The sequence below is a fragment of the Onychomys torridus genome, chromosome X, assembly GCF_903995425.1.
Source record: "Onychomys torridus chromosome X, mOncTor1.1, whole genome shotgun sequence".
In the NCBI taxonomy this organism is placed as follows: Eukaryota; Metazoa; Chordata; class Mammalia; order Rodentia; family Cricetidae; genus Onychomys; species Onychomys torridus.
In genome coordinates, this window is record NC_050466.1 from 131442027 (window position 1) to 131469760 (window position 27734).

Below are 27734 nucleotides of genomic sequence, written 5' to 3' on the forward strand. Positions count from 1 at the left end.
TGGCTGCCCACCCTGCCCAACTCTCTGTTCCTACTGCTTCCTGTGCCTCCAACCTTGTTACTTACTGCCTGCAACACGCTCTCTGGCTGAGGAGGGGCGAAGCGATTCCCATCCTGTCCAGTGTGGGAAGCCTGGCCCTCATCCACCCAGACTGCTTCCTCCGTCCTAGGCTTCCCAGGCGCCAAAGGTCTGGGCCCCTCTTGCTAGCTAGCTATCCTTTGTGCAATTTATTGAGCTACTTCTAAGAGCTGGGCTTGCCACATACTTGGCGGGTACATTTATGGTGACATATTGTGATTCCCCACTTTCCATAAGACTGTATTCAGTAAGTTCCTGGGATTTGGCTGAGGTCCTTCTGGTAGATCTAGGTTTAGAACTGGCCTCTGTATCATTCATTCTACCGCTCGCCTGGGGTGCAGGTGTGATTTCTCATTTTCAGCAGCAGTAGCCCTACCAAGTGATGGCTGGGCACTTCACATGTAGTCTCTCACTTTGTCGTCACTATAATCTTAAAGGCTGTATATTGTTGTTGTTTTACAAAGAAAGATGCTGAGGCCTAGAAAGCTAAGATAATTTGCCCCATGGTAAAAAGTAAGGTGGGAATCCAGATCATCAGATTTGTAATCACCACAGTGTTGTGGGTTTAACCTGATTGCTTCCTGAAGCATGTACAACATCCATTCTCGAAGTAGCAGGCCTGTGGTGGACAATCTGTTTGGGGGGAGGGTGACACAGAAGGAGGTAATCTGGGACCCCTGTCCATGGGGAGCTCTTAGTTTAGGGTGGCTACAAAGATGAGCTAGCTTTAGACTGTGATAATGAGGTGGACGGCCAGTGCATGAGAGCAGAAGCCTGGAGGGATTGATCTGGCTTCTGATAACAAGGCAGAAGGTAGGACCAAGGGGAGCTGGGTAATTTTCCCAAAGGAGGAACTTTTTCTAGAAGCTCCAGAGAGATGAGATAGGGCAAATGGTTCCTCTTCTCCCCTTCCTCTCTGGGTTCTCCTGCCTCCGCTTGGCCCAGCCCCCGGAAGTGGGTGACCCCTAAGCTGGCTGAATGCCTGGTTGGCACCAAAATAAACTTGCCTTCCCTCTCTTCCCCTCCCCTTGCCTCTGTCCCCTCTGTCCTGGCTTTAATTAGCAGCCCTAGGGATGAGTCACTTGGCAGCTGGGGAGGGAGGCTACGCAGAGCCCAGTTAAGCTTCGACTCTTGCCCTGAGCCTTTACAGGCAGCACCACTGTGTTCATACGTGTGGGTGTGTATTGCTGCATGTCACGGAGGCTCAGTGTCATTACTGCTGAGATAAGCACAGGGGCAACTCTGCATGCTGCTTCAAGGCCATGCATGTCAGGTTGTCTGCATGTAAGCATATCTGCATTTGTCTCTGTGTGTCACTGAATGTCTCTGTGTGTGAGTGTCTGCCTGTAGTGTGTGGTTGTGATAGCAAGGGAGGGAGGGAGCTTTGGGGCAAACAAACACAAAAGCCATAATAATTGCAGTCACTTCTCCTGACAAAAGCGTTCTTACGTTTTCCCTTACACAAGCCCTGTGCTTGTATCCCCAAATTTCACTTGTCTTAGTTTGGGTACATTTTGTTGCAGGGAACAGAAGCTTACGTGCACTAGCTCAAAAATAGAGAGGGGAGGGCTATGATGAGGTTACATCTCACAAAATTAAGAATAGTGAATGGACGATAGCCATGCTTTTCACCAACCAAAGTCAAGGACCAAGATTGTTCTTCATAGCTTGCATGACGCCTCTCATTTTTTTTTTTTTCTGATTCTTTTCTGTGGCTTCCTCTGCTGCTATGCGCCCTAGCATGGTCACAAACCTGGAAGCTACTATGTGACTTAAGGTCTCTATCATCTAATAGCAGAGATCCTGTCCCGCCTCTGGTAATACAAGACAGCAAGGTGGGTTTCTGTTCTCTTGGAAAAGGATGAGGGCAGAGAGGTAAAGTACTTAGAGCTTGATGTTCCCTCTGTACTCAGCAGAGGTTTTATGTGCACAAAAGTGAGGTCAGGAGCTGGGCATGGTGGCACACACCTTTAGTCCCAGTGCTCAGATGGCAGAGGCAGGTGGATCTCTGAGTTCAAGGCCAGCCTGGTCTACAGAGTGAGTTCCAGATGGCCAGGGCTACACAGGGAAACTCTATCTCTAAAAAACAAACAAGCAAGCAAATAAACCAACAAAAACAATAAATAAAAAATTTGAGATCAGAGCCTGGAGATATTCTATGCATGTGCCTATGATGTTAAGATTGCCCATCCACCCAGTTTTTGGTTCCTACATATTTCCAGATGACCTTTGTTTTCTGTTTCCAAGTTCCATGTTCTTATATCAAAACACACCATTTTATCTAAAATCATTTTTCACTTTTCCTTGTGATTTTTGTATTGAACCTAGGACCTCATGTATGCTAGGCCTATGCTCTATTCCTGAGCTACCCTGTTTCTTTAAGTCAAAGCACCTTTTAAAGTTGTTTCATTATTGGTTTTTGAGACAGATTCCCACTATGTATCTCTGGCTAGCCTGGAACTCTCTATGTAGACCAGGCTGGTCTTGAACTCAGATTGAGAGCACTCCTGAGTGCTATGATTAAAGACATGTGCCACCATGTCCACCCCCAAACATCTTTTAAATGCATGGTGCAAATTACCATTGCCACCAGTTTGTGATGATTTTCATAGCCTCAGAACAACTGGCATAATGTTACTGATGGTACAGTTGCTACCAAGGTTGTGGTTGCTGTAGGGATTTTTGTTTTATTAGTTCAGTGACTAAATTTATAGTTATTTGTAGTATATAATTACAGACACACATTATCAATATTACCAGCGTGACGCTTGAGCTTACTTTTCCATTAATACAAACCCTGCAGTTTTTACATTAATTACAGAGGGAATTAATGACCCCTTAGACAAGTTTTCACCTATTAGCAAAGAGTTAGGAACCAGCTGTGCCAGTAATGACTGGTCTCCAGATATGAGGGCAAGGCCCACAGCTCTGGCCTTGGCCCTGACCTAGCATCCTCTGGTTGAAACTAGAGTCTTCCTACCACCTCATCTGGGTGCCTTCTGGTTCTGTTCCAGCACATAAGAGATGCTGCTGTTATTCTAATAAATGTGACCATTCTGTTATTACTGTTAAGTCTAAGTTGCAGAGATTATCCAAGGCTCAGGCAGAGTCTCTTTCAACTCCTCTTCTTCCTTTGTTTTTATTGTTCCAAATATTAATTATTACTTTGGTTCTGAAAATAATCTGTTGAATTTCAGGTAATGTTAGGAAATACTTGACACACATTAATTTTCATGGCCATTCTGCCAAGTAGGGGTGATTTAGGGGTGGGAAACTTATATCCAGAGGAGGTAACGTGATTTGCCCAAATCATTAATCTATCCATTCATGCATTTTGTCCTTTATTCAAGGATGATTTAGCTATATCTAGTACCTACCAATACCAGTTGACTAATAGGATGGTGCATAATAGAGTGATGGGCCTTGTGCTGGATCCCACTGTCTAGTTAAGAAACATAAATTACCCACAATTATAAGACAAGTGTGGTGTGGTGTGGAGCATCAAGGAAGTATGCCTAACCCAGCCAGGGAAGATACCCAAGCTGACATCCAAACTGAGACTTGGAGGATGAGTAGAACTTATCTGAGAGAGGATGGAGTTGCTGTGAGATGAAATGTGCAGTATTACAGGCCAGACATGTGGGAGGGGTGGTGGGCACCCCTTTATGAGGAACTAAAGCTGCATGTGCCGTGAGAGTGGATTGTTCTGAGAAAGAATCTGGAAATGAGCGAGTTTACCTTAGAAGGCTGCAACTGGGGCCCTGGTCATTTGTACCCACTGAATTGCAGGGCTTCAGTGCCCTCTAGTGTCCACTGGCCCATCTTGCAGCTTCCCGTGCTGTGTGCATTGTCTCCCAGCAAAATGTATAACCAGGTGGACCTGTGCTAGCCTCAATGAGACACCTGTTCTTACAGATTTCCCAGTTGAGTAGATGAAACCGTGAACAGTATTGTGAGAAGCTGGCTGAGAGGAACAGAGTGGAAGGACCCTAGGGAGGCGATCCACCCTCCTAGGTGGGATCAGGGCAGGTTCCCAGAGAACACAGCTCCTAGCTGACTTTTGAAGAACAAGGAAGTGCTGTTCAGGTGGGGAGGTGGTGGTAGGGGCCCAGAGGGAGAGTACTAGTTAAGGTGAGGCGCGGAGCAGCTACATATGCCTCTCAGATAATTAGAGGTAATCCTGTCTGGGTGAGGTGCAGGTGGGGGAAATGTGCTACATATCTGCAACCATAGTACAGGCAGCAGGAGCTCGCATGTAAGGCCAGCCTGGGCTACAAGGCAAAACCCCATCAAAAAAAAAAAAAATGGAGGAAGAGCCAGATTAGCTGAGGGTGGGAGATAGGGGCTAGGTCACTGAAGGATCTACGGGACCCGCTACTAGCTCATTTACTAGGTATTTAAAGCACAGGATCACGTTGAAAGCTTCTTTACCCTTTGGAGTCACACGCCCATCTGAGTAGCTGATGAAAGCTAGAAAGTAATATTTCCCCGAGAATACTTCTCTTCCAACTCCAGGGGCTTTAGAGATACTCCCTCCCGTGCCTATCCAAGAACCACAGACTTCCAAAATAATCCTAGTATAAGTAAGAAACCCTATCATGGCCTCCAGGGATTTGCAAGATTGAACCCTTCCTGCATCTCCGGCCCCATGTGTATCTTTCAGTGAATTTTTCACTCAGCCACATTGGTCTCTTGGAAGTTCCTGGAAGCAGCATCTTAGGTCCTTTCTTCTGCACACAATTCTTTCTGCATCCTATCTTCACACAAATGGAGTGTCTGTCTCCTCCCAGTTAGACATAAGCTTCCCGAAGACAGGTCATACTGTACCTTTAGAACCCAGCACCGTGCCTAGTCCACAGTATCTGTCGAATGAAGGGCTCACCAGTGCCCTGTGGCTGGATTAAGCTCCTCACTCTGAATTCATTCAGCCCCTGGTGAGTCATCATATAATTTTATGTAACATGCTTAGCTAGGTCTGAATTACACAAAGGCCCCGGTTCATTAACAGGTATTTTCCTAGAATTCTTCCTCATCTCTGAAGCAAAGGGCTTCTTGCAAGTCCCCCACCCCCCACATCCACTGGGAGAAGGGTCACACTCTTAGTTTTTTGAGACAGGGTTTCTCTGTGTAGTCCTGGCTGTCCTGGATCTCACTCTGTAGACCAGGCTGGCCTCAAACTCACAGAGATCCGCCTGCCTCTTCCTCCTGAGTGCTGGGATTAAAGGCGTGCGCCACCACGCCTGGAATCAGACTCTCTTACTCAGAGACTCTTCTGTCATCATGTGCATACGTAGGCCTATGGAATCTTGACAAGAACCTGTGAGGTAAGCCAAGGGTAGTAGCACATGCCTATAATTCCAGTACTCAACAAGCTGAAACAGGAGGATTGCTGTGAGTCTGAGGTCAGTCTGGGCTACATGAGTAGCAGGCCAGCCAAAGGCTATGTAGCAAGACCCCATTTCAAAACTGACAAATGAACAAACAACCCTGTGAGGTAAGCTGAGCATGGCAGGGTAGCACGTACCTGTAACCCCAGCACTGGAGAGACTGAAGCAGAAGAATTATGAATTTGAGGCAAACCTGGCCTATATAGCAAGACTGTGTTTCAAACAAACCAAAGCAAAACTATGGAGTAGGGAATTGTCATTGCTCTTCTAGAGAACCAAACTGAGTCTCATGGGATATGCCCAGATAAATGGTTACATTGCATTCTACAAGGATCCGCAGTGTAGGATCTTGGACTCCCCAGAGAATAGAAGAGGCTTGCCTGAGGTCATCCATCATCAGCCTTACAGTCAGGACTACAGTTTCTGTCCTCAACCCCTGTCAGACCTAGAGGAAGGTCTGGGCCAGAGGTGACGCACCTGCAGGAACTGGGACGGTTGTCCAAACAGAACAAATCAGAGGTTGAGGTAAGGGCTTGAGTACCCAGTAATAGGAGATGGGCAGAGAGAGAAGAGGCTTCAGAAGTCCCACAGATGCCAGGTTTGTAGTGGTTCAGAGGGCCTCTCTCTTCCTAGCAGCCTTGGCTTTCTTCAGATGAACCAGTTGTCCTGGTAGGGAGGCAGGAAGGTTGGCCTGTAGCCTGTCAGCTCCTATTTCTTCTAGATCACTGACCACCCTGGCCCTCCCCAGGAGCCTTCTGCTCAGAACAGCCAGGAGCCTGGGCTCTGGGGCCATGAGAGGCTAGGATGCTCTGAGCTGGACCTATTATTCTTTTTCAGGAACATGCCCATCTTTCAGACTCCCCAAATTCTGTTTTCTCTGGTGTTACCCATGTGCAGAATAGAGTGCCTGCCTGGTGAGTGGCAGGTGCCAGACACCCACTTGTGCCCTGCTGTATTAACTTTGCTGAGATTGTGCTCCTCTCTAGTTTACAGTTGTTGGACCTGTAGAAATCAGGCTGCACAGTCTTCCTGGAGGAGCAACCTCTGGATTATAAATGGCGTGTGTATTCACAATATCTGGCTTATTTATTTATTTGTTTGCTTGCTTGCTTGCTTACTTTTTGGTTTTTTTGAGACAAGGTTTCTCTGTGTAACAGTCCTAGCTGTCCTGGAACTCACTTTGTAGACCAGGCTGATCTCGAACTCACAGAGCTCCACCTGCCTCTGCCTCCCGAGTGCTGGGATTAAAGGCGTGTGCTATCACCGCCTGGCACAACCTCTGGATTATAAATGGCCTGTGTATGATTGTGCTTTTCTCTTTGTTTTTTGTTTGTTTGTTTGTTTGTTTTGAGAGCTTACTATAGTCCTAAAGAATATTATTCAGGGACACATCGTCATATCTGAAACTGGGTGATTTGAATTTTACTTGATATGACTGTCTAGGACAGTCTACATACATCTGTAAATGTGCTGAGTGGAAGATGTTAGTGACGTCTTGCTAAAAGATGTACAAAGTAGTAATAGAACTGATGTTACAGATCCCCGCTTTTGGAATAGCCATATTAAGCCCTAATCTTGGGGTTCTGCCACTACTACCAAGCTTTGTATCTCAATTTTCTACAGAAGGTATTCAAATAGGCCTCGTGACAGAACCCTTTCAGGCTGAGACAAGTTGCTTGTGGGAATAGCAGAGGAGATGCACATAGGGGACCCAGCCCCAAGTTTGCCTGTGAGGAATAAGAGAGCTCTCTAAACTGCTTCCTTTTGTGAGGAATTCCCAACCCTTGGGAGAGCAAGGAAGGAGCAAAGTTTCCATTTGCAGCCTGGCCTGCGGCCCAGCGGGGCTGGCCCCTCCTCCTTGGCTCCTCCTTCTGGGGAAGGACTGAGGAAGAAGAGGTGGGAATAGTGACGGGTGGCACTGGCAGGGAGTAGGGAGGGGGCTGCCCCTGGGACAGGTCCAGACTCATGGAACCCCCCTGGAGGAGCAGCAGGTAGGAACCTGGGCCACTTAGCCTGATCTCCCTTCCTTCCTGCTCAGACCTAGCCCCACAGCCTGGCCTGATGATTCAGCTGCCTTCTGGCTTCCTGGTTTCTGGCTCCCTTTTTGTACTCTTGAAAGGCCTTTGGTTTAGGAGAGGGAGCCGACTTGAGAGAGTGAGTCTGTGGGTATCTGAAAGCCAGCTTGCTCAGGACCTTAGAGTCCCAAGCAGTACTGCCCGTGGCCTGTGAGAGGTGACCTCTGTGACTGCCCTGGCGTTAGCCTAGCACACCCGGCAGCCTGCATGCTCCAGCCACTGATATTCTGATGCCAACATTCCAGCAGCCTGAGGGTGTCTGAGGCTCAGATGCAGTGAGATGCAGTCAGTCACTGGCACATAGAGGGTACTTGAGAAACAGCCACTCTGAAGATGATGATGGCTATTTAGAGCTTCAGAGAAGAATTCTCACATTCAAAGATTCTCTGTAAACATTTGGGCATCTGCTGACTTGTACTACATTAGAGAATGGGCAGCTGGGCTGGACTGCAGCCCCATTTCTGACTTTTACTTGGGCTCTTGAGTGCTGACCATCTATCCACCTTTGGGGACTTGCAAAGACAGGGGCTGGCTGACCTGGAGGGGCAGGTTCTATTTTCAGTTTGTCCTGACCCCCAGCAACCATACTGTGTTGGGCAGGGCAGGGACAAGGCCTTTAGCCCCCCCACTAACTGTCGCTTCTCTTCTCTCTTGCCATTCTTTGGACTTTAATCACATCAAGCAGGTGCCAGAGGGGCCTTTAGACTGTGCACTGGAGGTGGGGGGGGGGTGCAGCAGAGGGGTGGAGTGTGGGCCCAGCCTTGGGATATGTGGGGGACAGTAACAGCCTTGGAAGAAGAAAAAAAAAAACAAAACAAAACTCCTCCTTGGAACCACCCTGTCCTCTACCTTGCCTGCCCTTCCGCCCCAAGCTCTGAGTCCCATCCTGTCGCCAAGACCACTGAGATTCTGTCAGCCTTCTCTGCCCTCAGCCTTCTCTGCCCTCAGCCCCCTCTGCTCTGGCATTCTCTGGCTCTCCCTGTCTTCTCTCTGTGTCCTTTGTCTAGCCCTTCCTCTTTCTCCTTTTCTGTCTCTTTCGGTTTCTTTCTGTCTTTTCCTCTGCTCCTTCAGTGCTCCTCCCCTGCCCTCCCCTGCCCTCCCCTGCCCTCCCCTGCCCTCCCTTCCCATGAAGGGTTTTCTCTAAGGGGAGCCCTTGCATTGCCCACACATCTTCCTCTTCTCTTTCATCTCCCTCTGCTTTCCTTCCTACCTTCCCCTGTGGTGTCTGCTGTGAGGAGGGCTCCTTTCCCCCTTCCCTGCTGTGGTGTCCCAGCGTCTCTCAGTAACCCAGGTCCCCTCGGAGTCACCTGGAACACAGGAGGCCCAAGCCTGGCTCTTGTCTCAACTGCCCACTGTTGTCATTGTGTTCTGTTTGTGGTTGAGTGCCGTCCTCTCTTTCTTGACTTTGTGGTTTTTTCTTTTTCCTTCCTTCCTTCCTTCCTTCCTTCCTTCCTTCCTTCCTTCCTTCCCCTCCCCTTCTTCCTTCCCTCTCTTCTTTCCTCCTTCCTCCCTCCCTCCTCTATCCTTCCATGCCTCCTTCCCTCCTTTTCTCCTTCCCTTTCTTCCCTCTCACCCTCCTTTCCCATCATACCTTCCTTCCCTCCTCCCTCCCACCCTTCCTCCCTTTCCTTTCTTCTGCACCTTCCCTTTCCCCATCCCCCACCTACTGTGACCCCCTTGTCCCCATTGCCCTCCCTGCCTCTCCCTTCCTTCCCTGTCTCTTTCTCTGTCTCTCTTTCCCTGTCTCTTGCTGTCTCTCAGGTCCACAGCGTCTCATACTCTACACCAGTATTGCTGTCCTACTCAGGTCCTTGACTCCATGAAGCTTACCCCCTCAGGCAGGCTGGCAGAGAGCAGGTAAGAGCTAGACCTAACCCTCCCCGAATCCTCTCCCCTTCCAAACTAATATGCACCATCATTGCCAGACACCCCCCACCCCTGCCTCGTGTCCCTTAGTTCCCCGAGTGACTGTGGAGTGGTTGTCTGAATGTCTGAGGATCTTGGGAGATCAGGTTTGGTGACTGAAGAGGACCTTTGGAATCTATTGGTACTTTATTCTTTTTTTTTTTTTTTTTTTTTTTTAAAGAAATCTATCCTTAGAGGCCTGTCTCCATAGCTAGGAGTGATTGGTCTCGGAATATGTGGCATTTGAAAGATGTTCTGAAGTATGAATAGGAGTTTGCTGTCTGAGTAGAGTGTGAAAGAATGTTTAGGCAGAGGGAAGGATCTGCCTACATTTTTGGAGAACAACATTATTTCCAAGTTAATCAGAAATCCTGTTTAATATTTCTGATTAGAATTCAACAAAAGGAAGCATTAACAGCCACATAAAAAATAAAGGGAGGCCCAGCAATGTGGTGTCTTACACCTTGGTCCTAGCACTCGCGGGAGGCAGAGGCAGGCAGATTTCTGGGAGTGCAAAGCCAGTCTGGTCTACACTATGAGTTCAAGGCTAGCCGGGACTACACAGTGAGATCCCACCTCAACAAATAAACGAAATACCTTGCATTTAAAAGGAAGTAAAAATGGAATTTATAGGCTATTTATAATACATTAATTTAGGAGACCATTATATTTCATAACCTATGAGGTGTGTCATAGGGGCTCTAGAAGAATACCTCTAGTTTCCAGTGCATTTCTTTCTTTATTGTAGTGTTGGAAACTGAACTTAGGGCTTCACGGGTGGTGCTAGGCAAACAGCTGTATCACTGAGCTACAGTCCCAGCTCTCCCGGTACTTTTATTAGAGAGCAAGGCAGGTTAAATTACATGAACTAATTATTCCACTTAAGAAGCTAGAAAAAGAACAACAAAAGGAAAACAGAATCCACTAATTACTGTAGATGAAGCCAGAAATCAATGAAACAGAAAAGTTTTGATCTTCTGGCAGATATGACTAGGGAAAAAGCAAAAAAAAATGTAAGCAAAATAAGATATATATATTGAGCTGAGGATCAAACCCAGGGCCTTGCGCTTGCCTACCACTGAGCTAAATCCCCAACTCAGATTTTTTTTAAGAAAGGATTTACCATAAATTCTGGGGTTTTTTTTTGAAAAGTTATAAGAAAATGCGCGCTCGCTCTCTCTCTCTCTCTCTCTCTCTCTCTCTCTGTGTGTGTGTGTGTGTGTGTGTGTGTGTGTGTGTGTGTGTGTGTGTGTTTATACCAAGAAATGTGAAAATGTAAAAATGTAATTTAATTGGGTGATTTTTCTAGAAATATGTAAATTACTGAAAGTACCTAAAAAGGGGGGGGGACCAAACCTGAATAGAATGGAAAAGTGAGGAATGAAATGAAAAAAGTGGGCATTTTTTTTCTCTTGAGAAATAATACCATGTTCAGTTGTTTTTCTGGAGGTCCTGAAAGTTCTAGCAAATCTGGTAAAGTCAAATAATAGGAAAAGATAGCCATCTTCCCAGTTCCTGATGTAAGGCTCTTCAGTGGCACACCCGCAGTCCCTGATATTCAACAGGCTGAGGCAAGGATGTTGCGTTAGCCTAGGAGTTTGAAGTCAGCCCGGGCAATGTAGAGACCCTTTCTCAAAAACAAAGCAGAACAGGGCTGGAGATAAAGCTAAATGGCAGAACACAAAGCTCTGGGTTTTTATCCCTCACCACACACATACACACACACACACACACACACACACACACACACACACACACACACACACTTATATATCTATGAGCAACTTTATCTATCGGGACTGGGAATTAGATGCGGGGATTTGTGCATGTTTTTCCTTTATCTTACTAGGTTATTCAGAGGCTGTCCTAGAAATCACTATGTCATCCAGGCTGCCCTCAGTCTTGTGTTTCTACTGCCTCTACCGCCTGAGTTCTGGGATTTCAGGCTTGTGCCACCATACCTGATGTAACAAATACTGTAATAGAGTATTCGGAAAAAAAATCCATTAGAGTATTAAAAGCATATCTTTCTTGCTTTGGTGGCATAGGTTTGTAATTCTAGCACTTGGAATGGAAGGTAGAGGCCAAAAGATGAAGGGCTCAAGGTCAGATTTGGCTATATAGCAAGTTTGAACCCAGTCTAGGCTACATGAAACCTTTAGAGAGAGGGGGGTGGGGGGGGAGATTGTCTTAACAAATGAAGGCTTCCTAAGAGTGCAAGGATTGTTCAACATTAGGAACCCTGGTGGCTGGATAGATGACTCAGTGGTTAAGAACACTACCTGCTCCTGCAGAGGACCTGGGTTCGATTGCCCATCTCTACATGGCAACTCACAAATTTCTGAAACCCACTTCCAAGGGATGCAATGCCCTCTTCTGGCCTCTTTAGGAGCCAGGCATGCACTTGGTGCACAGACATACATGCAAGCAAAACACCCATATACATTAAAATAATAATAGTAGTAATAAATGATAATGATAAATGTTAGGAACTCTGTTATTGTAATTTATTGCAATATTTCTCTTTTATAGGAAAGATCATTTAATTATCTATTGATGCTGGAAAATGTTTTGGTAAATTTACATTACATTCTTTTGCTACAATGGAATAATTTGTTACACAGAAAAGGATAGCTAATACCTTAAGCTAGGAATTAGTGAAAACTTCCTTAGCTTGGTAAAGGTTTGTTTTTATAAGAATTCAGAGACAATCATCAAATGTAAAAATGAATCACTTAATACATTTCCATTAAATTCAAGAACAAAGTAAGAATGATTGCTATCACTATTGCTTAATTAATTTTTGGAAATCTTAAACAGTGATATTTCTTTTATTGAATTTGTTATTTGACAATTTCATACACATGTGTTTCATTCCAATTATAAACAATGGGATTTAAAAAGAAATGAGTAGTGTAAATATTAGAATGACTCATAATTAGCATTATCTGAAGATGATATGATTGTCTAATTAGTCAAGAGAATAAAATGAAAACTTCTTTCAACTACTAAGAAATTCCAATGTGATAGGTAAATTCAGGACAAATATGTACCCCAAACATTAGCATCTCTGAATAACAGTAGTATCTAACTAAAAGATGTAATAGAAAAAATACTTTCCACAGTAGTAAAAACAATCTATAAACTCCCTAGAAATTGACGTGAAACAGGAAATATGTTTTGGAGGCTGTAAGAATTGACTCTATCAAAGATTATCTTCTGTTTGAGGAGGAAAGGTTCGATATGATGAACAATGATATTTTTCACCAGTTTGATCAAAATGTTCAATGCACTTCTCATAAAAATGTCAGTGGTATTTTCTTTGGTACTGAGCAATTGCATTTTAAAGTTCATTGGAAAGAGTAAATATTCATTAATTAAATTTTTGCAAAGGAGAAATAATGTAGGAGATTCACCTATTAAATGTACCCAAACCTTACCATAAGAGTGCATTAATCGGCCGGGCAGTGGTGGCACACGCCTTTAACCCCAGCATGTGGGAGGCAGAGCCAGGCGGATCTCTGTGAATTCGAAGCCAGCCTGATCTACAGAGCAAGATCCAGGATGGGCACCAAAACTACACAGAGAAACCCTGTCTCAAACAAACAGAAAAACAAACAGAGTGCATTAATGGACTGGAAAGATGACTCAATAGTTAAGAGCATTGGTTCCTCTTGCAGAGGGCCTGGGTTCAATTCCCAGCACCCACATGGTGGCTCACAACCATCAATAACTCCAGTTCTAGAGGATCTAATACCTTCCTCTGACCTCCATAGGCACCAAGCATACCTGTGATGTACAGTACACATAAATAATAATGTAAATAAATCTAAAAAATTTAAAAGACTTCAGTAATTGCAAATATTGTATCTTCACAGAAATAGAGGAATATATAAACAGAACAAAGTATGGAGTTTAGATGCAAATCTACATGTTGAAATGGGAAATTAGTTTGTGATGTAAAAAAAGACATTTCAGACCAGTAACACATATGAAAATATGGTTATAGAATTACCAGAAGAAAATCTGGAATATTTTAATTATAATATTAAGATACAGAAGGCCTTGCAATGTGAGACTTCAAAACCTATAAGACAAAGCTGGGTGCAGTGAGTGTTTCACGCCCTTAATCCCACCACTTGGGAGACAGGCAGGCAGATCTCTGTGATTTCAAATGCAGCCTGGTCTACACAGTGAGTATGTAGGACAGCCAGGTTGTAAGTGAGATCCTGTCTAGAAAACAAACAAACAAACAAAAAACCAAAACAAAATCTAGAAGCCAAGCCAGCTCTGATGGTGCATGCCAGTCGTCCCAGATACTCAGGAAGCCGAAACAGAAAGATTACTTGAAGTCAGGAGTTCAAGGCTAGCAGGAGCAACATAGTGAGATCCCAGATGCCTTCTCAAACAACAACAAAACCCAGAAGCCATAAAATCGAGTAATATTTTTCTTCATTAACACTTAAAACTGTATGGAGAAAGATATTGTACACAAAGTTAATACATAAATAATGGCAGTAGAAAGTTTACTACATAATATGTTGCTATTTCTGTCTAAATCTAGATTGTGTTCTAGAAGTCAGTAAGAAAAAGATACACAACCCATTTAAAATGGAGAATTAGGTTGAACATGGTAGAGTTTTACCTGTAATCCTTCTGTTCAGGAAACTGAGACAAGAGGAACTGTATGAATTCGAGACCCACCTGTGCTACATTGTGAGTTCCAGGACAGCCTACACTATAGAGTGAGATCCTGTCTCAAATAAAGTAAAATAAAATGTTTAAATAACGGGTTGGGGATTTAGCTCAGTGGTAGAGCGCTTGCCTAGCAAGCGAAAGGCCCTGGGTTCAATCCTCAGCTCCAAAAAAAAAAAAAAAAAAAAAAAAAAAGGTTAAATAACACCATTTGATGATTCAACAATGAAATAGATAATTACATAATGACTATGAATAGGCACTTACCTTACTACTTGTTAATAAACTGTAGGTTTTGAAACCATAACAAAGCACCATTTTTTAAGTGTAAACATTTAAAAAGATCGGAAGGATTGTATCAAAACAGAACCTCTTATGTACATTGATTGGAGTACAGATTAATACAGGTTTTTGTTTATTTGTTTTGTAGGGCCACTTTGTCCGTTGCCAGGAGAATTTCTGGTTTCTTTTTTGGATTTATGAGATGGGGTCTTGTTATTAGCACTAGCTGGGCTGAAACTCTTGATTCTCCTGCTTCAGCCTCCTGAGTGCTAATATCACAGGCTTGTGATATCACGAGCATGAGAATCTTGAATGTGTACATTCTTCCAAGCTGAGAACCATGCCTCAGAGCAAGATTTTTCTGAGGATTTACTGGCAGAGAAAGCCCAGCTTAGCCAGGCAGAAACCTTTTCTAAAATACCCAATCCAGATTGACAAACATAAAGTCCTTTGTGCAACTCCTTATTAAATACCCCTGTAGAATATCACTCCCTAAAAAATCATTTTAATTTTAACTATGGATCTGTGTGTGTGTGTGTGTGTGTGTGTGTGTGTGTGTGTGTGTGTGTGTATGCAGCATGCATGTGAGTGCAGGTGTCTTTGTTGTTGTTTGTTTGTTTTCGAGACCAGGTCTCACTATATATCTCTGGCTGTCCTGGAACTCACTATGTAGACCAGGCTGCTTGCAGGTGTCTTTAGAGGCCAGAGGCATTAGATGGAGATCTAAGAAGTTATGGTCTTCTGATGTGTATCCTAGGAGTCTAACTCAGGTCCCCTGCAAGAGCATGCTTTTATGGATGAGCAGTCTCTCCAGCCTTGAATATCACTCTTGACCAAGTCTTCTAAATTTTTTTTATTAATTTGGTTATGTGCATGGGTGTTTTGATTGCATGTATGTCTGACCACCACATACATGTCTGGTATCTTTAGAGGCCAGAAGAGGATATCAGATGCCTTGAAACTAGAGTTATAGATGATATGGGTTCTGGGAATGGAACCCAGATCCTCTGGAAGATCAGGCAATGCTCTTAACCATGGAACCATCTTTCCAGCCCTTTGACCACCTCTTAATTACAAGGTTAGATAATGTATGCTTCTCTTAAATAAAGGCAGGATTTATGAATAACCTTTACCTTTAGCTAGTCTATACACTTGTTAAAGTGATGGAAATAACTTTTATCTACACTTTAAATAAAATATATATTCTTGGGCCTGGAGAGATGAGTCTGTAGTTAAGCACACGTGCTGCTCTTTTGGAATGGAGTATGTCTGGTCCTACTTTCAAGGAGTTCTAGTCTAGCAGGGAGAAAAGCAGCATAGTGTACTTTGGAATGGGATTGAATTAGGCTGAGCTGGCTGCCAGAATAGAGGCATGTAACTCCATCTGGCATCTAGGGAAGGCTTCCTATAGGAGGTGACATTTTTAATGAGTTGAAAAACATAACTTTCTTTCATCCTCCTCCTTTATGAAGAATGGTCATGTCTTCTTTTTCACTGTTCCAAACCTGGTGACTTCATTAGGGGAAACAGAGTCAGTTTAAGCTCAAGATTTTCCACTCTCTGTGACTTTGGACAAATCATTTAGCTTCTGGGCCTCTCTTTCCTCAATCTAGTCATGAGGCTAATGCCTGCCTACCTCTCAGGGCTGTTTTTGGATTGGAGATGGCCAGGTGACTGTCAACTATAGAAGAGGAAAGAGTACTCAGATCTTGTTTGCCACTAACAAAGTGTGTAACACAATACGTGTATGAAGATACGTGTTCTGAATCAAAGACTGGCCCTGACCACAGCAGGCAGGATTTGGGGAAAGAGGAGGGTGAACGTGGTACATGAGGATGGTGGAGGATGCATAATAAGGAGAGCACCAGGTGCCTGGCCTTGGCATGACATATATGGGAATTATAGCTCAGGCCCTAGTTCTCAGGCCTTTTCTTTTGCTGATGCTCTCTTGTAACTTCACAGTCCAGAGCAGTAAGGCATGGTGTAACACCATTTGCCATGACAACCATAACAATCTCTGTCCAAATTCAGTAACTTGAACAACTTACTTCACACGTCTTTTAATCCCCTTTCTTCTCTGTTGAAAAGGACAGAATACTGCCAACAGCATCATGGATTTTATTGGCTAAGGAGTGGATGATTCCATTCAAATGAATTCATTCAGAATTCATATCACTAAGTACCTGGAACACAATGGGTACTCTGTAGAGTTGTTCTTATTGGTACTAATTTCAGTAGACACAGAGTACTGCCTCTGCAAGGTTATTGTTGTCCTCTGTGAATCCCCAGTTAGCTGCGGGAAGACTGTGAAGGCCTGTGACAGAAAAGAACACAATGGGATAGAAGGTAGAGAATAGGAGCTCAAAGGAAAAGCTCCAGCCCTGTCTGGGGCTGGCACAGGTGAACTCACCCTGAGTTCTGGGTCTTAAAGAATAAGTAAGAATCAGCCAGATGGGTGAAGTACTGAAGAACATTCTAGACAGAAGGAATAACATATGCGAAAGAACTGGATGTTTTTAGATTGAGCAAGAGAGTGGAGTGTATGGCTCCCTGGTAGGCTTCATGAGGCCCACAAACCTCCTGAAATTGAATCAAAATGCTACATGTGTAGAACTATGTACCTAATTTTATGAGCAAGATAGTTCATGGCTTTCATTAAATGCATAAAGGGATTTGTATCCCCTCAGAAAAGTTGAGAGCCAAAATTATTGGTAAGAAGGTATCATGTGAAAGAATCTGAAATGGGAGTATAATTTGATAAAATTTGTGTTTTAGAACTGTCACATTAGCAGTCAGTATGAAAAATCATTGTAGCTGGACAGGGTGGGACATGACTGTAATCTTAGTGCTTGGGAGGTGGAGGCAGGACAATCAGGAGGCCATCTTTGACTATATAAAGAGTTGAAGTTCAGCCAGGAATACAGAAAACCTTGTCTGCAAAAAGTGGATTGTGTACACAGAGGCCAGTGTGAGGTCTAATTTGGGATTGGCATAGAAAAAGTAGAGTCAGGCAAGGCTAGTTACACTTTTGTGACTCTGGTGGGCACCATTCATTCAGAGGCATTTTAATTTCAGAGTTTGGAATCCAAATCTTTTGAGAGTTGTTAATAAGATAGCTTCAGAGCCAGGCAGTGGTGGCGCATGCCTGTAATCCCAGCACTCAGGAGGCAGAGGCAGGTGGATCTCTGAGAGTTCGAGGCCAGCCTGGGCTACCAAGTGAGTTCCAGGACAGCCTCCAAAGCTACAGAGAAACTCTGTCTCGAAAAACAAAAACAAACAAACAAACAAAAAGATAGCTTCAGTTCAATTGTTGGATGATAGAAAGGGTTATAGATAATGGAAGCTGATGGATAGGAGGGCAGAAATAAGTAGACATTAACAGAATACCAGAGCCCAGTCCAGGGTAATAGTGTAAGAAACAAGAATCTCCATCAGTGCTCATCCATCATCCTAAGTCCCTGGTCTCATACATAATTACTAACTTCCAACCTACTCCTTGTTCTTAGAGATCCCAAGTAACACCAGAGACATGTAGTTTCCTGTGGATTAGAGAAGGAGGAGAGGGAGAGAGGGGTATATTACTTCTAAGTTGTGAGTCAGACAAAGTTTCCCAAAGAAAGTAACATCTAAGCTAGTTACTTAAGATCCATAGTGATGTCAAGAGCTAAAAATAGATGATGGAGGATGTTCCGAGGGTCTGCACAGAGTTTGGAGGTAAGAAAGAGCAAAAAGAAATAATAGAGGGGGCAGGGTTTAGACATGTCTCAAGCAGTTGTCTCGGGAGTATAGGCTTGTTATGTTTTTCAAGGGGGACATCTGGGAGCTTTGAGCAGTTCTTGAATAGGAAAGTATCATTATCAAATTAACATTTTAGAAGGAAGGAAGATTTGGGAAGAGGCTGATGTCGTCATCCAAGAGAAACTAAGAAGGTGACAGTAAGCATAGAGCTGAGGAGATGGACTGAGAAGTGATTGGGCAAAGGGAAGGGCCAGAGTCAGAGACTTGGTGCTTAAGGAGAGATGGAGGAGGAGATGGACATGATTGAGAATGTAGTTCACCGTTGGTTGGAGTCTTCGGGCTTGGCAATGGATTCATCTATTACTTGAATATTTACTAAAGCACTGCTCTGGGCATGAGAAATGGAGCACTGAATAAGACAGATGCCTGCCTTGGTGGATCTTACTGTAGACAAGACAATAAACCACAGGGTGTGTGTGGTGAAGAGGCACCTTTTGAAGATTTGAGTCTATAATGGTGAAGGACGTCAGGCAGCAAGCCATGCACAAATGTAGGAGTTGGTACTCCAGACAGAAGGTGCATATTTTTGAAGGACACATGTGTAGGAAGGACAATGAAATTTGAAAAAAAGGTTGAATGAGGTGCAAAGGGAGCAAAAGAAAACATGCAGAATGTTAGAGCTAATTTAGGAGGTAGAATGAGCAAGTTTTAGTGACTGAAGAATCAAGTATGTATGTCCAATCTGCAATCTCTAGGCCACATTTGACCAATACTAGCTGTGAATTTGGTCTAGCATAGATTCTTAAACTTACTTAAAAACATTGTGAGACCTTTTGCATTTTTTCTTGTAATGTGACTGCACGATTTTTAAGTACAAACTGTAGATGTCATCGTGTCAAAATGTCAAAAGTTTGGACTTGCCTGATAGGGTCTCCAAGGTGTGTTTTGGGCACAAGTGACTAGGTGTATGGCAGTAGCTTTCACTCCTGTGGGAAATGCAAGAGGCAAGGCTTGCACTGATAAGGTTGTGGGAGAGGTCCCTCTGACATCTGAGGGCTGTACGGGCTGTCCTCTTGGAGCTGGCTCACAAGCACTAGCCTTGATGGGTCTAGACCCAGCAGAAAGATCTGTGCTAGACAGAGCCATACCTGAAGTTATGAAATGAAATGACGTCACTGAAGGAGAGTGAGATGAAAGAGAATACGAGAGAAGAACTGGGGAAGAGATACCAACCTGCAGGATGGGCCCAAGAAGAGGTGGAGGGATGGGCCAAAGAAGGAAAACCAACCGTGAGTGGGCTCACCAAGGAAGAAAATGGCCTTGTTAAGACTGTTAAATCTTGTGTACAGGAGGAGTTAAGTCCAGGGCAGAAGTGAATGTATTGCTTTCACCATCAGGAAGTCCTGGGCAACCTTCCTAAAAAACATTTTCCATGCAGCGATGAGTGCGAGAGGCAGATTGCAGTGGGTTGGAGAACTCGTAGGAGGTACTGAAGTGGAGATGGCCAGTGTAGACAAATTTCTCAAGAAGCTTAGCTGTGAAGAAGAAAGAGGGACAGAGGGAGATGTGGAGGCAGGTAGAGGGTTTTGATTCCCAGATGGGAAAGACTTGAGCTTCTATAAATGGGGACAGGAAGGAGGCAACAAAGAAAGAACAGTTAAGAATATGGGAGATAGAAGGAACAGTGGTTGTGCATGAGAGAGCAAGGGGAGAGCCCAGATCTCAGGTGGAACCTGGCCTTGAATAGTATAGGGCACCCCTATTTCTGCCAGAGAGGAAAAGTAGTGATGGTAATGGGCATATAGGTGCATTGAGATTGGTGACAAGAATGCCTCAGGGAAGTCCAACAAAATCAACAAGCCTGACCAAGCACAGAGATGCTGGAGCCAGCTAGAAGGAAAGAATACTTGTGGCCAGGAGTCAGGGAGGACACCTCTCAGGAAGCAGCATTTGATCGGGAGCATGAAATGAAGCATGAATGAAATCAGCGAAGGCATAGAGGAGTGAAAAGGCTGGGCATGCAGATGTAATATTGAACTAGTTTGATGACGGTTGGGCAGGAGTGAGTATGACAATGTGGATACCACTGGCAATGGCAGCCATAATGTTAGCCTGTGTTAAGCACCAGACCTCTCCTGCGGTAGATGCTTTAGCATTTGTGGATTCATTTAATCCGACCATACCCTATGGGATGGATATTTCCCCGTTTTGCAGATAAGGAAAATGAGTCCCAGACTGGTGAAGAAATGGATCCCAGCCCAACAAGCTGGTAGGTGGTGGGGCTGGTATTGAAACTCAGGCCTGTTTGAGTCCATCTGTCCAGAAAAGCCAGCTGAGCCCATATGATGAGGGAGCCTTCAATGCCAACTTGAAGTCTTAACTTTATCCAGCAGCCAATGAGGAGCCGAGATGAGCAGAAGAGGTTGGTGCCGAAAGGTGAACTTTAGGGAGGCTGAAAAGGAAAGAGTAGGGGGCTGTCAGAGGGAGAAAGAGCAGGAGCCTGTCCTTGGTAAGAGGGGAATGAACAGTGAAACTGGACTGTCACATTTTCCTCATGACAACCTTAAGAGTTGTGGCATTTTTATCACGTTGTAGAGATGAATGGGAAACTAAGGCTCAGGACCTGAGACCTGGGTCATGTGATTTTGCTGATTCAGTGTGTATGTGGAACAGTGTGTCAGAGGTATCTCCAAGTTGGAGAAGGGTGTGTGCATGGATGTGTGTGTGTGTGTATATTCATGCATGTGCTTGTCTGCTAGGTGGACCACAGTGCCTTCCCCTGCTTGTTGTCTCTCCTCCTCATCTCTTCCTGATCCTTTTTGTTCCTGGATTCCATACTTTCTTATAGTCTCTGAACTGAGGAGTCTGGGAATGGGATGTTGCCATTTCCTTGGCTGTCCCCAGAAAACCCACCTTTTCACTTCTGAAACATCTGATGCCCTCCCAGCTCTACTGTCTATCCATACACTCCATGACACTGTAGCCCCGCTCCAGTAACTATCATATGCAGCCTGGCCCCTTAGAAATGAGGTGTAGAAACAGCTAACAAAATCACCCATTGCTCTTGTTTCCATTTTGACTGTTTGCTAGGCATCTAATGTATGTTCTAGACCTTGCAACAGTCCTGGGAGTTGGCAGTCCTGGCAGTTGGCAGCATGAGCCCCTTTTTACAGATGAGGTAACAACTCCCAAGTGGGGCGATACAATGCCCAAGGGCACATAACATAGAAGCACTGTAGAGCCTGGGTTTAGGCCCAGGTCTCCCTCCCCTCCCTCCCTTCCCCTCCTCTCCCCTCCCCTCCCCTCCCCTCCCCTCCCCTCCCTTCTCGTCTCCTCTCCTTTCCTCTCCTCTCCTTTCTTCCATATCTTTCTTTCTTTCCCCTTCTTTTTTTGTGGTTCTAGGAGTGGAACCCAGGGCCTTGCATGTGACAGGCAAGCGCTCCACCCTTGGGCCACATTCCTAACCCATGAACCCAGGTCTTTTTGCTTCTAATGCTGTGCACTTACATGCTTGATTTCTAAGCATCATTCTTGGTTTTGCTGACCTTGAAACTTAAGGAAATACGAATCTTTGTTCTGTAAGGACAGAATAGATTTCTAGCACAAAACCTGGAAGGACTGAGTCCAAGACTTGAAACTCTAAGTACTCCTGATTCAGATCCTGACTGTATTTTATACGCAGTTGTGTGACCTCCATCAGTTTATCTAACTTTGTGAACTTATCTAAGTTCATTTCTAAACTGCTGCTTCTGCAGAGTTGTTGCAGGAGTTAGATGAAATGTACATACAAAGTTCTAGCCCCAAACAGGTTGCTATTATTTATTGGGAAGTGAAGGCTGGGCACCTGTCAGAGACAGAAATTGTGTTTCTATACTGTGAAGGTGACCCTAAGATTAAGGCTGGGTTGGGGAGGGCTATTCCACAAGGGGACCACCCATAGGCTCCTTGGAGACTGAGTTGGATGTGGCCCTGGATAATGTGTCACACTGGCTTCCCCCATTTGGATCCCCATCCTAGCCCAACCTCCCAGTTCTGGCCCTTCATGTATCTCCCCTTCTCCGCAAACTAATGTCTCTGCCTCTCTCTGTCACCCCTGCCTGTGGCCTCTACCCTGCCCTTCCTGGCCCCAGGGAAGAGGAGGAGGAGGAGGAAACTGAGGAAGAGGAAGAGGAAGACGCTCACCAGTTCTGCTGTCCGGCCTCCGAATGCAGTAGTCCCTCCTCTCGGTAACTGAGAGGACAAGGGCCATTTTCTATGCAGAAGCAAAAGCCTTAACCAGCCCCCTGCCCCCCGCCTCTGTGGATCCCTCATGGGACCCTATCCCCTGCTTCAGGAACCAGATGGGCAAGCATCACGCTCTTTCTTCCCCGACCTCCTTCTTGGAATTCCTCCCCACCCCTGCTGTCTCCCCTAGGCTCTAGCCCTTGAATTAAAGAGCTTGAGTCCTAGATTTTACTAAAATATGGGAGAAGCAGAGCTTGGAGCTTGAAGCTTGGAACCTGGACCCTCTTGCACCCATATCCCCACTTCCCAGGCACCCTGGAGCCTGTTACTACTGGAGAGGTCTCCAAATGACACCCCAAGGACCTACCTCTGTCCTCTGTGAGCACAAACAGAGATGCAGGGTGCCTAGGGCTCAGAGGACCAGACGGGAGCAGGAACCCAGCCTGCCTAGTGCCCCGTCACTCATCCCCTTGCTCTTTGCTGTGGCCAATAGCTGCCATTTACTTCACTGCTTGAAGGCCTCACCTCATACCCTCTCCCCAACCCCTGTCACTACTATAGCGCTCTGTAAACATGATCAGGAGGAAAAGGCCTTTCAGCATGTGTGTTGCTATGTATAAAGAAATTTCCATCAATAAAAGCTGATCTCTTCTCTCTGTCTGATGTATGTTCCACCCCACCCCATCTCCCTGTCTCCATTCCCACCAGAACTTTGCCTTCTTTCCTATCCAGGGCTGGTAATGGGCTAGAAGACAGAGTAGGAGTTGATTTGTGGCATTGTCAACACCTAAAAGTCATTCAATAAATAAATGTGTGAATGTCTCCCAGCATGAGCACACCTGTTACTGTCTACAGTGTACTAGCCGGAGGCATCTTCGAAATGGCTAAACTTGGACATGACCCTTGACTTCTGCGATACATATAGTTTACCCATCTGGGAAATGGGGAGAGTGGGTTGACCAGGGTCACCAGAGTTCTTCCAGAATCTGAGATGCTACCATTTTAAGAAGCTGTAATTATGAGCTTTGAATATACAGTGATACAGGGACATATTTCATACAGTTCTGTGAGTTCTCTTTCTACAGTGTTATGATACTTGGATTGTCCAATCCTAGGAGTTTAGATTTCATAATTCTACCATTTAAAAATTCTGAAGATATGATTTGAATATTTGGATTCCTTGGTTCTGATACTGTAACTTTAGGATCTCTGAGAAGAAGCCATTTCCCCCAACATGAATGTAAACATCTCCTTGACCTGGCTCTTTAAAGCAGTGGTTTGCAACCTGTGGATCACCTAAGGCCATTGGAAAACACAGATGCTTACATTACAATTCATAACAACAGCAAAACGGGAGTTAGGAAGTAACAAAGAAATAATCTTATGGTTGGGGGGTCACTATGGCATGAGGAACTGTATTAAAGGGTCACAGCATTAGGCAAGTTGAGAACCACTGCTTTAAAGGGTGCTATGGGGAGAGAAGACAGTGGCTTCTATGGATTTGTGCTCCCCATTCCATGATGTGTTTATATTAGGAAATGGAAAGGTGGGTGGGGAATAGTAGGATCCAGGAGGGCTTGCTGGAGGAAGAAGGGTAAGAACTGGGTCTCAAGTATTGGGAAAGATTTGATTAGGTGGCAAGAAGTGAGAAGACATTACAGGGAATAGGGACCATATGGGGAAAAAAATACCCACAGGGATGCTCCAGGGTCAAGTTGGGCAATGGTAAGTAGTTAATGTGTTCAAATGTCTCTCCAGGGTGTGTGAGTCTAGGTGACCTGTGACTGGAAGAAGGAGATCATCTATGCTTTATTTGAGTGGAAATAGAGGAAGTAGGCAGGGGTTAACTAAATGAAGGAAGAGAGCAAGTCAAGGGCAGGCGGTCATCTTGGGAACTGGAAGAGTGGTAACTCCTGTTCAGGCATCTGAATTGGCTGGATCAAACAGGCTCTGTGGTGTAGGAAGGGAGCAGGCTTATATCCATTGTGAGAAAAATATACCTCCATGTGTCTGTGCTATGTGTACGTGTGTGATGCCGCACAGGTCTCACAGTAGTGAGAGACTTTATGAGCTGTTGTAGATCTAAGGAAATGTGATTATGTGAGCCAGCATGAGGAATTCTGAGAATGTGAGGTTTCTGTGTGAGGTTCTGGCTTTCTGTACCTAGAAGTCTCTATGTATGTGCCCAGTGAATGTAATCACAAGGGTGAGATATGGTTGACTTTGAAACATGGGGCTGTGGCTCTGAGGGTAACAGTTATTGCGCAGATGGTTACACACATGCAGACATATGTTACCTGCAGATTTAGGGAACAAGGTAGCTGAGCAACAGATGTATGCTAGGTCCTGAGCTGGGCATGGTAGCTCCATGAAAGTGAATCATGCCAGTCCACTACTCTTGGAAAACAGATATGGGGATCAAGAGCGGGCAATGCATACTTCAAGAGAGAATCACGTTAGCTGGTAGTAAGGGCCACCAGGAGGTGGGTGAGCACGAGACACAGAGGAGACAGTACCTGATCTTGTTGGGTTCTGGGAGGGTGAGAGTGAGTCAGAACTGACTTGGCTGGAAGAGCTGCCTGCTCAGGGTACACAAAATGAAGATGAGCTCATCTAGGCCAGTTAAGTCCAAAGGTGAATGGAAGAAAAGACATCTTGGACAGGAAAAATAAAGCAAGTCTGTGAATGCAAGCCTGGAAGGATGATGGAGGAGCTTGCTATAGAGGAATTGCAAGGAGCCTATTGTTCCCTGTTTGGAGCATACAAGGCAGAGTAAGAGGCAACAGGAAGTGCTGGGGTGGGGGTGGCGTGGATCTTTGTCTCAAAGTGCAACTTTTGCCTAGGAGATAGGGAAGTTTTGAAGAGAGGTCACTTTCACTGTCTGGCCTTCACCTGGATCTGTGGGATTGGGTAGTTCTTAAAATTTGTTTGTAAAGTTCACTCCAGCTCTGTGGATCTCATGTACAAAGCCATGAGCCATTGTTCTTAAACGCGGGAGCTTTTCCCATCTAACTTCGGGCTTTCCTGCTTCCTTACTTACCACTCCACAAATATTTACCTGATGTCTAGTCCCTTGTGTGCCACTATGGGAAGGAATGGAGAGATGGATTGTGCAGGGACAGGAAGAACAGGAGCTTTCTATGCAGACTGATTGTTTTCTGTGTGTGGCTGTGGGAAGTGAACCCAGAACCTGGGCAAATGCTCTGCCACTTAGCCATACTACCAGCCTCATGTATTCAGATACGTTTTCTTTTGAGTCTTGGCTCCTCCACTACTTGTAGGAGACTCTGCAAGTGAGTTCATCTCTCTGTACCTCAGATTCCCATCTATGTTATATCTCCTTCAGGGAAGAAAAATGCAGACTTTGCACAGTTGCTAGACCTAGTGAAAAGAATAAATAAGTTACAACTAATACTTTTCTGGGGCTTCAAATGAGCAGATTCAGGATTCCAACCCAGGTCTTTGGGCTCCCAGAATGTGCTTTCCCACTGTTTACCTGGTCAGCCCTCAGGCTAGCAGTTAGTTAATCTAGGATGAATTTGGGATTGGATTCTCCGTGGCACTGGATTGGACAGCAAAAACATCTTGCAGAAGAGCTGTCAAACAGTGGCTGCTTTTCCTTAGTATCTCCTGCCATTCTCTGTCAGCTCCAACCTCCTTGCCCAGACTTTTCCCTCTAGAGCCCAAAGCCATTGGTTCCGTCTCCATACCCTCACCTTCTTGTTTTCTTGTATTTCACTTCCAGTCCCTTCCCTTTCCAACCTAAGTTGTCATGGGGATAGTTTTCAGCAACCTTGCTTTCCTCTTGCCCTCATCTTATGGTATCCATAGCAACAGTCTCCATTCATTTCCATGGCAACTGCATTCTGATCCCATTCCCTGCTGAATTCCTGGCTCTGGGCAGTACTAATAAAGAGACGGAGGGAGAGAAGACATCCCCACACTAAACAGGAGTAGCATCTGGGAAGGGTCAGTGCCCCAGCCTCTCTCATGGTCAAGCAAGCCTCAAGTCCCTAGAAGGCATCCTATCCCGCTTCTCCCTATCTTAGAACCTTGGCTTACAAGACTCCCCTATTCTCATCTCTCCTAGCTCCTCCTAGGCAAAGCACAGTCCATGAGCTTCCTCTCCCAGGAAGACTTCAAGACAGCAGGAGAGCCAGCATAGGCTTTGGGTCTGAATCCCCATCCTGCCAGTTACTTGCTCTGTGACCATGTCAGTCAGTTTCCTTCTTAGAGCTGTTTCCTTCCTCTGTACAACAGGAATCCAAATTTTCCCCTTGTGTTTGCCATGCAGATTAAATAATGTGTGGAAAATGCCTGACACAGGATAGGTGCACAGTTAAGTGCCAGTTTATTTTTATTCTGCTCAGCCACCCCCAAGCAGAAGGAATCTCTCTCCTTTACTCCCCCATCGCTTCCTGTATTCCCCAGCCCTGATAACTTTCCACTTTGTTCTGTGGTTATTTGTGTAGCATGGCTTATTCTCCCCCTCTGCAAAGGATGCTCTCATTTCCCCCTAAAGAATAGTCCAGCAGGCAGTATGTGTTTGTGTCTGCATGTATTCATGTTTACTTCCATGTGGCTATGGATGTGTCTGTGATGTTATGCTTATTCATGTGTGTGTGTGTGTGTGTGTGTGTGTGTGTGTGTGTTCCATGTGATTGGCCTGTAACTAAAGTGTTTTAGTGTTTAGGGGCTCTGACTGGAAGCATTCCACACCTCGGGATTCTTTAGCAGTATGTAGGCTAGCAGGAGCAACCCCTCAAGCAACCTCCGTTGTTTTGGCCAGTCTCCCCAGTGAGAGGCTATGCTGCCACCCTAAAGTTCCTGCAACTGTTCCCTCTGCAATCAAAATGGGGCAAGTTCTCAAGAGAGGAATTAGCAAGGAGTAGAGAGCCTGGAGCAGCACAGGGCTGGGAGTGGGAGAAGCATTGAAATATCGTTAGAGGGCAGCCTGATCTCTGAGTTTGCATCCTGGCTTTCTTACTTAATAACGATGTATGGCCGTGAGTTACAATTATATCAACTCTACCTTTCTTCACTTTGAAGGGGGCTAACAAAGCCTGTTGCGGGGAGCAGAGATGACTGCAGAGCCCTACAGTAGCATGAAGGAAGGGCATGTATGTAAGGTAACCTGTGTGAAGGAGGCAAGCAGGTGTGGAAGGGCACACCTAAGCTAAATGTCGAAGTGTGAGCAGAAGGTAGCCAGATTTGGGTGTGATATATGGCTCAGGCCAAGTAAGGAAGCTGGAGGCTGTTCTGTTGATGATAAGTTAGGTTACATCCCTCCTATGTTCATCACAGTCAGATCAAAAGCCAAAATCTTTATGATAGGCTCAGTGTCTCTTGT

At 45.1% G+C, this 27734-nt stretch overlaps 1 protein-coding gene across 6 annotated transcripts in view; it reads left to right on the top strand.

Moving 5' to 3' along the window:
• Positions 1-27734, top strand: part of Iqsec2 (IQ motif and Sec7 domain ArfGEF 2) — an 83470-nt gene that overhangs the window by 27459 nt on the left and 28277 nt on the right. For 2 of the 6 annotated variants that reach the window (XM_036173930.1, XM_036173935.1), the window contains exon 3: positions 9302-9397. The exons of 1 other annotated variant lie outside the window; for it this stretch is intronic. In XM_036173930.1, coding sequence (XP_036029823.1) covers positions 9302-9397 — 96 coding nt within the window. Of the gene's footprint in view, positions 1-7079; positions 7457-9301; positions 9398-22290; positions 23212-27734 lie in introns of those variants that run through there. 3 more of the 6 variants (XM_036173936.1, XM_036173932.1, XM_036173934.1) reach the window with 3 other exon arrangements.